Below are 18323 nucleotides of genomic sequence, written 5' to 3' on the forward strand. Positions count from 1 at the left end.
AGATTAATTCGATCGGTGGTAAAAAGCTAATAAACTGAGCATTCTATTGTCAAAAGTGTGTGTTCAGGAAGTACAGTCGGGTACATATACCTATCGCTCATACATGGTAAATGAATAAAACAGAAGGATGATTTTTGTATAATACACTAGTGATGATATCATGTGATAGGCCTTACCTTGACTAATAACAATTCAGGAAAGAATGCAAGTCACTATATGTAACGTAAAACAAATGATAGCACCATTTGATGGTATACCGACCGGTTTATAGAGGATGGAAATGGGATGGAACAGACAAATAAGAAACTTTTTTCAAACACAAATTTGATAAAACTGAGCCAAAATAAAAATAAAGAAAAGATTTAAACGCATATATCTAAAATAGTACAAGGTAAGTCAGTTTCTGGTGTTTCAGAAGGGTAAGGCATCTTCTGCTCCATTGACAACACCAGCAAATAACGATTCCAAGGATAAAGAAAATATTGAAATGATTGCGTCAATGTTCGCAGCTAAACGCTTGATTGCAGGACCATTCTAATGTTGACCGGAAAGTTGTTAGAGAGCTGTTTTTGACTGTTTTTTTTCTTTTTATAAGAGGCAGAAGAGAATTCACAGATTTTGATATATTTGTCATAACACGAAAATGAAAAACATAATAAAAGTATAAATGAGCGTTACTGAACGAGTGAGTAGCATGGTTAAAAAAGACATATAAATAAGAATATCTCTTGTCATTTATGAATACATCATGTATTGTGTTCAATTTTTACCTGTTTTCAGGTTGTAGCCGATGAGATAGTTATCATTGTCGTGATGTCTGGAGCTTTTTCTGTTACAGCAGCACAGTAAAACGACAGCGATAATCACCACGCCTATACACAGGCAGGCAATTGTAATAGCACGGACACGTAGGTTTTCAACTGTTTCCTTCATCTCTCAATCCTGGTGTAATAATTTTCAATCCGACCGTCGACACTGCTTTTATTTAATACTTAATTGTTGCTTGGTTACGTCAATCGTTACTAGATATGTAAACTGTGAATTCACAGTTCGAATGTGATATTCAGCTTGCTGTTATAACGTACGTACTGAAGTGGTGTGTCCTTTAACAGGTTCTACCTGGCTAAACTGAAAAAAACACCGTAAAGCCAATGTTTTAGATGGTCAAATTTACAACTTTAAAAAAAATTACAGATTACAGATTAGTGTACGCGGTTAGGATATGAGATATCTCTTTTCGCGGATATAGCTCATAATTAAAAAAAATAAATACACGATAGCTTATTGATCGGTGGAACACTACAATAGTTGTATACCAATTGTCAAGTATCCTTCAGATACCATGTAACAAATAATTAGTATTGTCATGTATCCCCTAGATACCATGTAACAAATAATCTATATTGTCATGTATCCTCTAGATACCATGTAACAAATAATCTATATTGTCATGTATCCTCTAGATACCATGTAACAAATAATCTATATTGTCATGTATCCTCTAGATACCATGTAACAAATAATTAGTATTGTCAAGTATCCTCTAGATACCATGTAACAAATAATTAGTATTGTCAAGTATCCTCTAGATACCATGTAACAAATAATTAGTATTGTCATGTATCCCCTAGATACCATGTAACAAATAATCTATATTGTCATGTATCCTCTAGATACCATGTAACAAATAATCTGTATTGTCATGTATCCTCTAGATACCATGTAACAAATAATTAGTATTGTCATGTATCCTCTAGATACCATGTAACAAATAATTAGTATTGTCATGTATCCCCTAGATACCATGTAACAAATAATCTATAATAGATACCATGTAACAAATAATCTATTTTGTCATGTACCTCTAGATACCATGTAACAAATAATCTCAAGTATCCTCTAGATACCATGTAACATAATCTAATGTCAAGTATCCTCTAGATACCATGTAACAAATAATTAGTATTGTCATGTATCCCCTAGATACCATATAACAAATAATCTATATTGTCAAGTATCCTCTAGATACCATGTAACAAATAATTAGTATTGTCATGTATCTATTAGATACCATTTAATCTGCTTGTATTGAAAAAATCAAATTGTGAAACCTATTCATCGCCATCATCAATGTCCTTGGAAAGGGACGTTATAAATTTGTGACAAGGTTAATTAAGTTACATAAATGATGTCGCTACGAATTGTGAATGGTAATATATCGCGCAACAGCATCCTTTCCCTAGTTCTTGCGAGATAGAGCTACTCATAGCATTGCCTAGTACCACCATATCATAGTCCAAGAACACGTTCATCTCTCAAGACGACAGGAACATCATACACACGACCTGGATGATGTTGAATCACAAAAAGCATATTTCATAGAAATACCTGAAAGAAACAAATTTCAAATTAATATAAAAGAGACAAAGTACAAAGAAATACAAGGAAGAGACAAAGTACAAAGAAATACAAGGAAGAGACAAAGTACAAAGAAATACAAGGAAGAGACGAATTACAGAGAAATACAAGGAAAAGACGAATCACATAGAAAACAATAATTCAGGACGCATTCAAGAAAGAAATTTAATGCATGTTATTTGATACAAAGAAACAGATGTTTTTGCTTTGATTATACACAAGATAAAGTGTCCTTCTTTCTATCACTGGTAATCCCGAAGAAGACTTCATCTTCTTCGACGTTTACCTATTGATGCAATAGACACAGCAACGAAGATTGTTGTCATGATTAGACCTTATTTTATCACGGTAACCATGTGTTAATAATATCGATTGAAATGGTAGTGAATAGTATTATATATTAAGAATATGAAACAGGATCAAAAATAAATCGGTAGATATTTCATGCTTAAGACAATGTTATGATTCTCCATAATCATAGCAATATATTAGAATCGTAAAATGTAATATTCCAAACAAGATTCAATGAAAGCATGCGTTCCTTATTATAATTATTCTTGCAGACAAGGTAATGTGCTAGACTGGTATTTATATATATGTACATAACAGGGAATGTGAAAAAATATTCTACTAATGAAGAAATTGATTAATTGACAACAGTCTTCATTAACATGCTTCGTCTTATGGCCTATATTGAAATTAACATATCTTAATGCATTATTAAGTGATGGGCGTCAGTGTTTATAATTCAGAGCTTGGCACCTGTGGCATACACGTTTGAATAAACAATTAATTTTAATACAATCAGTGAAATACAATTCAATATACATATGTTATAGTCTGTATGCACTGATTCGTTATAAAAACACAGTACATAAAATGAAACATGAGTATTAGCGAAACTCATGAATGCTCCCCCAAAACGACTTTATTGGGCACAAAATTTTACCAAAAGGCCCATAACTCTGTAAGCAAAGGGTTGTTGGCCCTGAATTTGGCATGCTTCACGTTCTCTTGATATGACCAATGTATGCATCAAGCTTCCTGATCCTAGTTTTAATGCAAGCAAAGCTATGCTCATGACACAAGATTGTAACAAAGGGCAATAACTCTGTTGGGTCATGGGACCAAACTTTGCTCTTCTGCACCTTGTTTTTGTATGACTAATGTATATTTCACGATTCAATATCATAGTTTAAATGCTGGCAAAGTAATGGTCCAGACACAAAATTTCAACAAAGGACAATAACTTACAAAATTAAGGGGTTGCGGGCCATAACATTGAATCACTGCTCATTGCTTAAGTACGATCAAAGTACTCACCAAAATTCAAGTAATTTCAAGTTATGCTATAGACGCAAAATTTTAACCAAGGCCAATTACTTTTTAGTTAATAGGCTGCGAATCCTGAATTAAACAACCTAATATGATCAATGTATATACCAAATTTCATTATCCTTGCTTAACTGTGGGCAAAGTTATGCTCTGCAAAGACGGACAGACAAGGCGGCGACTACATGCCCAGGAGCATAAAACATCAGAAAAATAACAACATGTTTCAACAATGGTTGTCAACAGTTTCCGCTCTTTTTGAACCATAGAAATGAACATGCGTAGTAACACCATGCTTTAACTTTAAACGTTCTGGACAGGTGACATTGTGGCTAGACCATATTAATTTATCTGGTGTCGTCTTAACACTTATTTTATGGTTCTTTTGAAGCTTGACCTCAGTAGCTCATCGTAGTATCAAAAGTAGAAATGCTCTTTGGATTTGTTTTGTCCGAGTACTTAAATGAAGTTGCTTCTGACGTCGACGACGCCGGAAGTGTAAATGGTCTCTCAAAAATGAATTCGGCGTCTACTTTACCAAGTCCTCCATTTTCCATACCGGAGTCTTTGATATCGTATTTGAGATTAGTGATTCTGTAAAGTTTAGGTACGAAAACCACCATTAGAATTACAGTTGCGCACGCAATCATCCCGATACATATGGTAGGTTCCACGTAGTCACGTGGTTCGACGTAGATGACGACAAGCCAAGCTATCCATACAAAGATGGTGATCCAGCTCGCTATAAGGATCAGTCGAGCCTCACCCAAATTCTTCTTTTCATTTCTCACGGTTAAAGAATAAACAGCACACAGTATTATTATAAACATTACATATGAGAGGTATTTAACAAAATCAAACTTGTCGAATATACATGCATATTGCATAACTGTATCGCCCCTAGTAATAACGAAATTGTTCTCGTACACTAGCCACTGCACTCCTAAGGCTATTTGTATTCCCGTTATAAAAATTATGGCAAGGAACTGATTAATACTGGAGAGTTCTCCTCCAAGACCGATAAGCTTGTATGCTCTGAGTGCCATTAATTTCGCGAGAATCGTCGCAAACAAGAACGCATATGCCAGACCTGGTATAAATCTCCTACATGCACACACTCTGTCACTCGGAGTAAAAACGAACGGAACTACTGCCAAATAGAGAAATATCACAGAGAGCAACATCAGCATACCAAGGCCGATATACCGTCTATACAAGAACCCTATACACACTTTGTATATGACATAAAACATAAACATCAGTACGACAAACGCGCCTCCCAGTGAAACAATAAGAACCATTACAGCCCAAAGCATGTTGTCGAATTCCGCCGAAGTGTCGTAAAATAACAGGTCTGAAAACGAGTCAAGTTTGTCTTCCTCGTCCGTGATGTTTTCCGAGGCAAAGTTAACACATACACATTTCTGGTAACAGCGTGACTCGCGGACCGATGTGTATGCCATCCCGTTACTGTCGTAAGCCTTAACGCTGGTAGCATCGAGGCTCAACGCTCCGACACGCCACATACCAATCTGCAATAGTGGAGTTTTAAATTTAAAATCACATATATCACAAATTGACTTTGGCTAGAGAATGAGACACACGTAAGAGTCCTTAGTTTTTAATTGCGAACATTACATGTTGGCTTTGAATAAAGAATGACAAAATAAGAAGTGATTTTAATGTCATAAAAATCAACATATTCGAAAAAAACAAAAAACAAAAAATGAATAGCTAAAGAGCATTTACACCATATTAATAGAGACTTGTTTCAAATTATATAATATGTAATATAATGTAAACTTATCTGTACACAAACGTTTCTTGATACCATGAAATTGTTATGAGGCTGAAGTTAACACGGTGTTAACACAATACTATCAAAAGATCACAGGGTTCCCATAAAACACGATAAATGTAATGTAATTGCAAATCGAAACATTGATGTGGTTGTACTATATGTACCAATGTTAGAAAGTGATAATGACTAAGCACTACAAAATGATGTAATTGATATCAGTACCTTTTTGAATCCACTTTGCAAGAAGCTACTGATGAGGTAGGTGCCAGAGGAGGTGGCGGCAAAAGGAACCTGGATAGAGACGTTCCCTTGGTAAATGAAGGAGACGTTCTCAGCAGTGTCCATCAGACTACCTGCTTCATTCTGCATTGCAGAACACAAGCCATCACTCGTCGGACACAGTTTCATATATCGGTGATTCAACATATGCATCAAGACGTCTACCCCCAATACTATCTTAGAGGCTTCTAGTAATATGTTCGACGAAGACTTGCAATTGATGTTTCCGGCGCTTCTACAGAGTTGTCTGCCTTTGATAAATTCCGTGAACCAAGGATTTCCAAGTGTACTGTTGACAGTATGAATGGGATCAACAAAGTAGTTGTAAAAGTCTTCATTTATCTTCCATGCTTTATCTAAAACAATGGTACCAAGAGGAATCGAAATATCCTTGACATTATCCCAGTCCTGAGCAATGTCTCCGATGATGAAGTTCTTAGAGACACGTCTGGATGCTAACTCCGCCAACAAAAACCTAGCATCTATTTCAGTAGCTAGAATAATTACGGTGTTTGCTGCAGTTTTACCAATCAAATTTATCACATCCATAGTTGATGAAATATCACCTGCTTCAATGGAATGATTAAACGAAACACAGATGTTGTAATTCTTGGAGTGTGTCATGAATGTTTTTAAAGCTGCCTTGTACTTTTCTGATCTAGAATTGACGAACGACACGTAAGTCCAATCCATTTTAAGAAGAAGTTCTATGATAGCATAGACCGTTTCCGAAGGATTTAACATGATGACCTGTTTTGATAACGGATCGTTCAATACCGATTGCTCACTTCCAACAGATAATCCCAGTTTTCCAACTCTATCAACAAGTGCTCTTGTCGAGACCGTCATATTTGGATCACCGAATAGGAGGTAACTAGAAACTTGTGCAGGGCTTGGGGACAAAGCAGGATTCTTAGCGCTCGAGAACGTCGTTGAACACGTTTCAAAATTCATCAAAGTTTTCATGGTATCGTCTGCATCTGAACACGAGTCTATGATCAGTGACCCGATGGTAATGTTTGGAAACAGATAAGAATACCGTTCCTTAGCAGTACCTACAGCAAACAAAAAAGCGTCTACGAGTTCCTCAGTTTCCAAGGCAATTGTCAGTTCCCCACAAGTGAAAGGAGTAGTGCCTCTGTTGTGTATTGGAAAAACGGACGCGAAAACTAAGTCACCTGGAATATAGACGTGGTCACGTGATGCCATACTAGGAGGTGAAGGGCAGATGTTACACTCTGGACACCAACTACTGCAGTGATGCGGTACAACAAGTGGAATACCAGACTGATCGTATGTCATCACCGAGTTGTTGTCGATCGTCAGAACACTGTTCACAAATTGTCCAATCTAAAAACGAATTGAAAACATAAGCATTACAAAATCATAGCACTTGGTTCAGTGATCTGTTTTCGTTTGTTGGAATTTTCGTCCCGTGAACAGTCACTGCCATTTTGAGGAGTTTCTCTGTAGTAGCTGGTGACAAACTTATTGAATAACATACGGGAGGTCATCCTGATCAATTAGGGTAAGTATCCAAGACAACAACCACGTCAGACGGGTACGTTTCTCAGCTTCCTGAGAAACTCAAACTGTCAAGGATAGTGAGTGTTGAACCACACACCTTAGATCTTTATATAGGGTAACTTAGGCTAACGTTCTAATGTGCTGTCGCTTGCCCCGTGTAATGATCTTAATCTGTAATATCTATATATATATATATCATATACAATGTAATTCAATCAAGTATCCAAATAGATTTGATCTGACTGAAGAATATAAAATTATTTTTCACAGAAGAGGTTAATTATGGTGGTAAGTTATGTTGCTATCAAACAATTTTTCTTTTAATGGCATTCTGACTGTTGCCTGTTACAACTTCAGTTATATTCCAATTGATTTTCTTTACTTGCATATCTCGCAATGTGTGTGTTATCATAGAGCTAAATTCGGCTATCAGTGAAGTGATTGAGGCATGCTAACGACCGCAATGCTACGGGATAGTGTGAATATTCCACAAACCGTTTTACCATATCAACTTTACTGATGGTAGTTATAGAACTAAATGCCAATTCTGAGAAAGATATCATATGCGGACAGACCGGCGGGAAAAGGGCTGACAACAAACATAGTTCAATGCTTTAACACAGAAGTATGCAACCATTCAGTTAAAGCTGTTGGAATAGCTCAGTATGTACTTATCAAATGTACATTCTATTGAAACTGCATTGTTTTCAAAATTTGTGAAATTCATTCATCTTATTGAATGTTGGATTCAGTGACCTCCCAACCTAGTTTTAAGATTTCTTTCGCCCATTTTTTATATTCCTCAGTCATGCCCTTATATCACTGAACAGTCTTTAAAGGACATAACAGTTCCATTATGCAGTTTAATTCGTTATTTTGAAATTTTGTACCCGATTTGAAATTTGTATTGAAAAGTGATTTTCATTTAGTGTCTTCTGTACAATTCTCGACAAAATATCAACCGACTCACCCCACAAATACTTCATACCCGACAGTTAATACACACCTTGATTCTCGTTGTATCTAAAGAGTCTTGCAACCGAACATTCAGGACATCGTGTGGTAACTTCAGCACGCCGTCATTATTGAACCGTAACACATCCCCTCCGTCCATCACTTCCACAGACAAAATTTGGGACTTGATCCGCGACTGGATATCAGGATTATCTCTCCACTCCTGACATAATCCTGAATGAAGAGGACAAATTTCCTTGTATAAGCTGTCAATAGCCTTGACCAGTAGGTCTACTGTGTGGATGACGCGATTGACAAGTGTAGAATTTTGTCCATCTAATGTCGCATTGTTTTTGCACTGTTCCGGGTAGAGCATGTCGGCTGACCCACTGTGGTAGTGGCAGTGGTGGCGACTTTCGTGGTAAATTCCGAGAAATGGGTTCCGGAAATGCTTCATCGCTTCGATCTTTCTCAAATGAGAATGAAAATGCAAATTCGTTGTAAATTTCGGTTTCACGATAACCATTCCAGGAAGATCTGAATTCGACTCTTCGGGCAAACTCCAAGATGGCAATAAAATATTCAAACTGTACGCATCCCTAGCTACTTCGACTATTTTTGCAGAATCTAAAGGTAAGGTAAGAAGAAGAACGGCATCTGTATTCCTTGACAAGCTAAATACACCAGCTGTCGCATTTATCATATCAGGTTTCGTCGGATCGAAAACAATCATTTGCGATACACATACACCTTTTTGCCTAAATGTCTGGAGTACATTTTGCACCGAAACATCTTTGTCCACCTGTTCGGATATGACCACACTGATGTATGTCCAGTTCATTTGTGTAAGTAAGGAGAGAATCTCTGGCAGATCATCACTAAACATAAAATCTTGCATTCCGACACCCTGACTTGAAAAGCGTACTACAGGCTTCTCCGAAATTAATTCAGATCTCGCATTGAATGGGTCGTTGTTGAATTCCATAAATGACAACATATCAGACAGATCTACATGATGTTTATCTCGAAATACCGCGGGACATCCTAGTTTCTGTTCTATGATATTGTCTATATTTCCACTTATGCCACAGGAGTCCATCACGAACGCGCCCAACTTTACATTCGGAAGAAGATTTGATAGAAGATTCCGGGATTTCACGGTATCAACAGCATACAAAAATGTTTCTGTCAGTTGGATTGCCTCCCAGGAAAGTTTGCCACAACTGTCGCCATTTGTAGAGGGTGTGTGCAGTGAAATAAAGCCACCTAGATATAGTTCACCCTCTAGGAAAGCCACAGTCTTCGTATTGCGCTCGGAATGTGCGCATGCATTGCAGGAAATACATTCGCTGTTTTCACAATTAGATCTGTTTACTTTGTTTTGAAAATCCTGCCATGCTGTGGAAGAAGACCAAACGTAATCATCTTTGTTGATTCGTCCGATCTGCAAAGCATCAAAAAGCGACATAAGATAGATAACAGATTGTTATCGACATGTAAATAAAAAACTCTAATACCGTTGCCATCAAACAAAAACGTAAGCAAAATACCAAATCCATAACCATTAACTATAAAATATCTAAACAGCAAAGTGGTTGTGTGTGAATAATTGATAGTGTGATAATTAAGTAACACTGTTCTACTGTAACTAAAACGTACCTCTGTGACGTTGTCACTCTGTGCAGACATGACGATGACGTCAGTCGGTTCGTCCACGAGCCAGCCCTTCGTAAGTTCATTAAGGTTAAATGGAAACCCGCTGTTCGGTTGGTTGATACTGAGAGCAACATACGGCACGAAATTATTGCATTTTACGAAGTTGAAATCAGTGCAGTTGAATGCCTCCGCACGCAAAATAAGTCGTTCCAGGTTAAAGAATGCTGTAAATACTGCCATCATGTCACGACCATTCATCCGCTGAGAAAGATAGTCCATTACTACGTCGGAACAGGTTGTCTGGCCCGTGGAAATATTTCGCGAACAAAATGGGAGCGACTGCAGATATTTCCTTGAAACTGGATCAGTCGTGGTTTCTATGTTATTCAACATGTTCGCCAGATAAATCAGCATATAGCCCTTTGGTGGCAAGCTCTCTCTCAAGAACACCACATTATTCAAATTGGCGGCGGATTCTGTAAAAATGTTAGTATCGCCAACAATGATAAATACATAATTTTCCTTAAGCTTCATATCCGATAAAATCTCACTTAGGTTATACTGTCCTGTCGTGAAAACCACCACGACATTCGACGTCAAGGAATCTATAGAGGAGATATTATAGAAAACATTGGACTCTGTCACACAAAACTGTTGATCAAGCGCCATTCTCTGGAATAGATTCTGCTCTGCACGCGCACTTGGTGTGTTTACCGCCAAAGTCGAAACTCGTGTCCAGCCCGCAGTACGCAGCATCACCGTCACGGCCTGTTGGTAAATATTAACAAAAAATAAATCAGTTTGTTACTTAATGACTGGTATTTTATGTCTCCTGTCATGACCATTGGTATCTGAGGTTAAAAATTGCTAATATTGTCTTTATAATGTAACTACCGTGTTTTAAATGTGATCATACATATTATATGCACGCAAGTATATCATTAACACGTGCCGTTAAAGGAGTTTTTTAAAACATAGTTCACATATTTACTATATTTTTCATAAAACGTTAACAATGTGCTTCTGAGGCTGAATAAAGACTTTGTCTTTTGTCCATTGTAAATCCTTACCTGTATTTTCCAAGGTGAGAGAGTAGCAATGTCCAAGACTGCGCCATGCCCCCTCGATATGTGTTCATCCACTGATATCTTTGCATGGAGTATTCCGAATGGTTCCACCAGGTTGGAGATAGTGTCCCGAATGTCTTTGGATGTGTAACTAATTATGCCTGGAGTTACAAATGCTTAAAAGTCAGCAATTTCTAAATTCTAACAATTCAGTGTATTTACATTCACATGTACTTCTCAATAACGTTTGATAATGTTAGTCAAAACGATAGTTTCTATAGAAATATATTAACAAAATCGGTTTGGTAACTTGTGACATTGAAACCAATCTGCTTTGATTCAGTAGATAAACGGGTGGTCCAAAGACAAAGTAACAGTTACAAGTTGAAGCCAATGTATCAAAACACGACATGGATCTTTTGAAGGTCTTGACTGTTCTAGCATTACCCTACATTTCTTTATCTAGAAATAAAACAAGATTCACACCAAAGAGGTCCGTTTCCGATTTATCATTATGCTCTCGTTAAGTGAAATTGAAATTGTGAGCCCGCCTATTCAAATTAATTATGTCCGGATTTTTATGTCATATCTGGTTCTGTACTGTCAGGTTGATGTCGTTATCACAGACCTGGTTCTGTACTGTCAGGCTGGTGTCGTTACCACAGACCTGGTTACCACAGACCTGGTTCTGTACTGTCAGGTTGATGTCGTTACCACAGACCTGGTTCTGTAGTTATTTGGAATATGTAACTGCCAGGCTAGTGTTACCACAGACCTGGTTCTGTAGTTATTTGGAATATGTAACTGCCAGGCTAGTGTTACCACAGACCTGGTTCTGTAGTTATTTGGAATATGTAACTGCCAGGCTAGTGTTACCACAGACCTGGTTCTGTAGTTATTTGGAATATGTAACTGCCAGGCTGGTGTTACCACAGACCTGGTTCTGTAGTTATTTGGAATATGTAACTTCCAGGCTAGTGTTAACACAGACCTGGTTCTGTTTTTATTTAGAATATGCAGCTGCCAGGCTAGTGTTACCACAGACCTGGTTCTGTAGTTATTTAGAATATGTAACTGCCAGGCTAGTGTTACCACAGACCTGGTTCTGTAGTTATTTGGAATATGTAACTGCCAGGCTAGTGTTACCACAGACCTGGTTCTGTAGTTATTTGGAATATGTAACTGCCAGGCTAGTGTTACCACAGACCTGGTTCTGTAGTTATTTGGAATATGTAACTGCCAGGCTAGTGTTACCACAGACCTGGTTCTGTAGTTATTTGGAATATGTAACTGCCAGGCTAGTGTTACCACAGACCTGGTTCTGTGGTTATTTGGAATATGTAACTGCCAGGCTGGTGTTACCGCAGACCTGGTTCTGTAGTTATTTGGAATATGTAACTGCCAGGCTAGTGTTACCACAGACCTGGTTCTGTAGTTATTTGGAATATGTAACTGCCAGGCTAGTGTTACCACAGACCTGGTTCTGTGGTTATTTGGAATATGTAACTGCCAGGCTAGTGTTACCACAGACCTGGTTCTGTAGTTATTTGGAATATGTAACTGCCAGGCTAGTGTTACCACAGACCTGGTTCTCTAGGTATTTGGAATAAGTAACTGCCAGGCTAGTGTTACCACAGACCTGGTTCTGTAGTTATTTGGAATATATAACTGCCAGGCTAGTGTTACCACAGACCTGGTTCTCTAGGTATTTGGAATATGTAACTGCCAGGCTAGTGTTACCATAGACCTGGTTCAGTAGTTATTTGGAATATGTAACTGCCAGGCTAGTGTTACCACAGACCTGGTTCTGTAGTTATTTGGAATATGTAACTGCCAGGCTAGTGTTACCACAGACCTGGTTCTGTAGTTATTTGGAATATGTAACTGCCAGGCTAGTGTTACCACAGACCTGGTTCTCTAGGTATTTGGAATATGTAACTGCCAGGCTAGTGTTACCACAGACCTGGTTCTGTAGTTATTTGGAATATGTAACTGCCAGGCTAGTGTTACCACAGACCTGGTTCTGTAGTTATTTAGAATATGGAACTGCCAGGCTAGTGTTACCACAGACCTGGTTCTCTAGGTATTTGGAATATGTAACTGCCAGGCTAGTGTTACCACAGACCTGGTTCTGTAGTTATTTGGAATAAGTAACTGCCAGGCAAGTGTTACCCCAGACCTGGTTCTGTAGTTATTTGGAATATGTAACTGCTAGACTGGTGTTACCACAGACCTGGTTCAGTAGTTATTTGGAATACCTACCCGCTAAGCTGGTATCGTTACCGCAGACGTCTGTGTTGAGGTACCGACTGATGGCCTGGATAGCTCTGGACTGCGAACCACACACGTCATATACCAAAAGACCTGAAAATGACCGTATAAGCACCGATTTCAATGTTATACCTCTATCTAACAATATAGTATGTTATACCTCTTTCTAGCAATATAGTCCTAAACACCCCAAATTACATTCAAAGCCCCGTAATTGTCATTAATATTAGTATTTAAACGTCAGAATTGTAACGTAGGACACCCCAAAATATCATTTTTAAGATGATTTTCGGTTCATCAAACAGACATATTCGATACTGCAAATAAAGTAGTTTGAACTCTACATTGAATTTGATAAATAAACATGGTTGGCAGCAGTTCACCGCTCAAAATTTCGTAATGTCTTTAACCGAATATTAATCTGAATACGATAAAACATAAATTTGCGATTGGGGTTTCCTCCCTTACATTGCTGTACGTTCAATCACTGTGTACCGGTACACATTAGGTGGGACAGGGGATTTTTTTTTTTCACTTACCAACTTTTTTTTCAGGTTTACTTTGAAGGACTCCATCAATCCAACGAAGTGACCACAGCATCTCCAGTGCCCGGGGATTGAGTTCTGTACAATTTCCGTCCGAATCTACTGCACGATGCATGTCATACAAAACAAGCAAATACGGGTCCCCCTTCAACACCAACACGGGCTTGAGAGCTGTCTTAACGTTACCATGGCAATTGCACAACAGAAATCCTAAACATAGCAGCCATATCCAAAATCCCAGGGAAGACATCCTGCAGTCGACAAAACCAATACAGCAATTAACTAAAAAGTGATTGCGATTTGGAATGTAGAGAGCGTATGTAAAAACAAAGTGAGTATCTTATACCGGAAAATGTCAAGACCCGCTATTGTTGAATCACCGACACATAGGCGAATCCTAATTAATCGAAACGACTTCCATATTTACAACACATCCAGCGTCAAGTTTGCAGGACCTGACTGTCCAATACCTGGATTTGTGCCCACAATATTTTTGGTCGATTGATCGGACGAAGCTGTGCATGCACTAAAATCCAATGATGATAACGAAATTAAAATATTGGAATATTTCCGGTTATCCACAGACAATAATTATCGGTCTATCTGGACGATGTGAGTGATTCGGATTACAAGAAAATGAGAATGAAACTATATTTAGAATTCCAATGGTTTCCAGATCGACAGGAGCACGGATAAAGGAATTTCCAAACACTTTTCCTCTCGCATGAAATCTAACAGCCGAGGACTTCAAACTCACGGCAATCTCTGTTTGGTCGTCATGTTTTCAGTTTTTAAAATCTATTGTGCTTGCAACAAGAATAATTTATCCACTATCGAAATTTAACAAAATTACAAATATCTAGACAATATCGTAAAAGATTGCCTCGCCACCATTCCGGCTGGTAAATACCTCCACAGAGATGGTCAGTAGAATGACGGCCCTGTCGTCCGTGTAGTAGGTAACAAAAAACAAGGACCGGCCGTAAAACCATCAATCTTCATTGAGGGCTACATTTCGGTCATTACAGATCGGCATGTCGATCATGATAGGACATTATTGGCATCAAGTCATCCAGCCCGTCATTCGTCCCCGAACTGGAGTGCTCGTTAACTTGGAGCTCGATGAGGAAATAAATGACACACGTGCCTTCAGGTGGGCTTGTTTGACTCATCATATCACAGAATTGCACCGATAAATTTTGAATAATATTCCTTATCAAAAGTCCAAGGCATTCAACTGTAAAGTGTTCTATGCTACATCAAGGCGGTTCAGATTCGGTATTGAATCTCTACTTGTGATAATACCTGTATCATTGCGAAAAAAAAATGACTCATCTAATCGGGAAACCAAAAATATCCGGCGATTTTTTCATACCGTGATTACATATTATTTACAAAGAAGATGTTGACTTGTGCTTTCGCACGGTATCTACCTGTTGTTTCTGCGTGTTCACGACATGCATACACGTAACACACGTGCAATGGTACGGCGAGCGTTTAGCCGTGGGGGAAACCCCGGTCTGTTATACAAACAGTAAGCGCTTTATCTCATTTGTCTGAGTACATTAACAGTAATGCAGTCTGACAAAAATGTTACTAACACCTACACACAGTACCACGAAACAGAACAACGAAACGCCTTGACTTTGTGTTGAGATACGTGATCCACGTGTAAGCCTATGTATCATGAGAAAATGCTTTCCAGAACGTCTGAGAGGCAAAATTTTTTCACCATGACTTCAATAAATATTCTGGTTCTGTTGGATATGGAGGGATTGTTCCTATATTTATTATCAACTATATTCTTAATTTTAGGAAAAACGTTTCCTTGAAAATCTGGAAACGGTTTCATATGTTGGTGTACTTAAAATTGGATATTTTTGAAACGAGGTTGTATCAGTATTGAAACGTTAGTGTCCTATGGAAAATGATTTATCTATTCAAAATTCTACTTTAAAAAAAGATATAACATTCATTTATATTAGATGTAGATGTGTTTACAGCAGCAGAGTTGTCTTGTCTCTTATTATGACAAATCAATGAGGCATTGGAGCTATACAGGTTCTCAACAAATTCAAAACCAACCGTAACTACACATTTAGACGAAATCGATCCCTGTTACATACGGCTATTTCTTATGTTCTATAAATAAATATAGGCTATGCATTATGATAATGTGCTGAATTCAAGATAACTGTCTCTGTGTCATTTATATATTTACAATGAAGACAATCGAAAACGCAAACATCCATAGCGAATTCACACACACCAGAACAATTTTACGTTGTTTAAAATTTACCAAAAATCTATAAAAAGACCATCTGTTTGTGGCTTCAAAGTATCACGATAACGCCTTGATTTTATTGCCACGTTATAGTTGAGCGCTCAAAGCGAATACAGAAATATTACATGTACCCTTATACATACATACGTCTTAAATCTGGAAACGTATCTATTTCCCTTCCTTAATAGGTACAAATTGTATATTGTTAAGTGTCTAATTTCGTTTCACGCTTCACTTTATACTTTAACATTAAGAAAGAAAACTTGTATGGTCGTAATTCTTGGTTTCACCACCCCTGTATATGTCAGTGAGATCATTTTTACATATGTACATGTATCTCAATCAACAAAAATACAAGTATGAACTTAGCAGAAGTGACTTCACCTAATAATTAGCCATTTTCGATACATTCCATAACCATTAGGTTTATCTCGTCCCCCGGGGCGATGACGTAAATCGATGTGAGGACAAGCGTGTAACGTGCGAAATGATCCAAGCTTTGCTAACACACTAATTTATATAGACGTTAGATCCCCTAGAGAGGTAGTATATCGTAACGTCAGTTATTTTAATGAATTTACCTATCATATCGTGGTGCGATGCTCATCTCGTCATCATCTCGTCATCTCCACACAGCTTTATATAAACAATTTCAACATGTGCTTTGAATTATGGTTTTAACTAAGAAAGCCCTTATCGAAAGGATGAAGTATACTTCAAAATCTATCGCTTGATTTGAGCTACGGTTGCGTGTTACGGAGTTATCTGCTCTTGTGAGTGAGCAGGTGAGAGTGACGTCATTAATTCGATAAATAAAAATTACTTATTTTAAATGTAAAGTGCACCGCGTCACACCTATATGTAAAACACATTTGAGTACTTGTGAACCGTAACAAGTGCACAGAAGACTTGTAAGGTCGGCGCACTTTTGTCCACTTTGCCAGTTAAAAGTGTACTGCGTTACACTTTAGTTGTATACGTTTAACAATCTACGTAATTACACGTGTATCATACATCTTTAACTATAAAAGTGTGTAGATGATACTGCGTGTATAGGTGTTTGTGATTAGTATCAGGCCGGTATGGGTTTCTGTATGTCTTGACGTCGTATCTTGACTCTACAGAAAACTGGGGTTTGTATACGTCAATTGTTGTTGAACAAGATTATGGGGCTGTGGAAACGGAGTGTGTTAATAATAAATAAATTTGGGGGTGGAGGGAGGAGGGGCAGACTTGACTTCGCGGGAAAATTGTGCTCAAAATTTATGTATGTATGGGTATTAATAGAACGAACTGTAAATAAGAAAAAGAAACTCAAAATAAAATGCATGGTCATGTACATTTTCTGATTTACCGTGTAAATTTGGAATATTCGTCCTTGTAAATCGTCGATAGTCTTCCGTTTCTCTCTGTCCTTTCGTCCCTAACCCATTTAAGCAAGACATATGTTCCACATTAATAGTATATTTTTTTATATTCATAGATCACCAAAATCTATACCTGTGTCACCCTAGCTAAGGCTCGTAATGAATTTAACCGCATACGACCCAATACGTTAATATAACTCATATCACTGTGTAGTTAAATGATAGATGACAACCGGAGAACACCAGGCATTTTGCTTCACGGGTAATCATTTTTTGCTACATGTAAATATGTTCCTGTTAATTTCCTGCTGTTGTTTGTAACACAATATCTCGAACGAGGCTTTTATTACACTAAAAGAAGAGGGTCCATGTCCGGAGACAGTGTTGGTCATTCTGCTAAAACAAATCCGTCGTTATATTTGACGCCATTCCACAGCTCTGGTACGAAAATAAGACAAACGGCAATACATTGCGATTAATATTGCCTTTTACACATCGACACTGCTAAAAAAAACACACCATGCATCAATTAACCTTCAATGTCACCCAATTTAAAAACGGGACTTTCTCAGCCGCTGTATCTCACAGAAGATACTGACAATATCTTGATTCCGTCACACCTAATTTTGTAAGAAGGTAATACTTAGCCCTTATATCAGAACTTATCTTGTATATGGAAAATTCCTTCTGGTTTCGGAACAGCTTTTATTTTACCGTTATAAAATACAAGTGTGATATCAGATTTGATTCTACACTTTCTCGAGAAGACCTAAACAACGGAAAGCGGGTTTTCGATAAAAGGATGTACTACATGACAAGTAG

General features: G+C 37.8%; 1 protein-coding gene across 1 annotated transcript; it reads right to left on the minus strand.

Annotated features, from left to right (window-relative positions):
- Positions 1-2629: 2629 nt before the first annotated feature.
- On the minus strand, positions 2630-14132 carry LOC132558444 (uncharacterized). Its single transcript, XM_060223016.1, has 7 exons — positions 13845-14132; positions 13297-13398; positions 11038-11195; positions 9971-10735; positions 8364-9755; positions 5774-7180; positions 2630-5282 (listed from the first exon to the last, which is right to left on the minus strand). The coding sequence occupies exons 1-7, from the start codon at positions 14098-14100 to the stop codon at positions 4149-4151; spliced, it is 5214 nt and encodes a 1737-aa protein (XP_060078999.1). The 5' UTR covers positions 14101-14132; the 3' UTR covers positions 2630-4148.
- Positions 14133-18323: the final 4191 nt, after the last annotated feature.

Source organism: Ylistrum balloti, unplaced genomic scaffold, assembly GCF_031769215.1.
Source record: "Ylistrum balloti isolate Yb309-2 unplaced genomic scaffold, AGI_CSIRO_Ybal_v1 Utg370790, whole genome shotgun sequence".
NCBI classification, from domain to species: domain Eukaryota; kingdom Metazoa; phylum Mollusca; class Bivalvia; order Pectinida; family Pectinidae; genus Ylistrum; species Ylistrum balloti.

What these genes read in the sequence shown, in the direction of transcription:
- LOC132558444 (XM_060223016.1), bottom strand. Translation starts at nt 14,100, where the DNA reads ATGTCTTCCCTGGGATTTTGGATATGGCTGCTATGTTTAGGATTTCTG. An exon ending in TAAACCTGAAAAAAAAGTTG is followed by an intron (nt 13,399 to 13,844) that starts GTAAGTGAAAAA and finishes GGTCATTTTCAG; the next exon opens with GTCTTTTGGTATATGACGTG. An exon ending in TAGATACAACGAGAATCAAG is followed by an intron (nt 7,181 to 8,363) that starts GTGTGTATTAAC and finishes ATTCGTTTTTAG; the next exon opens with ATTGGACAATTTGTGAACAG.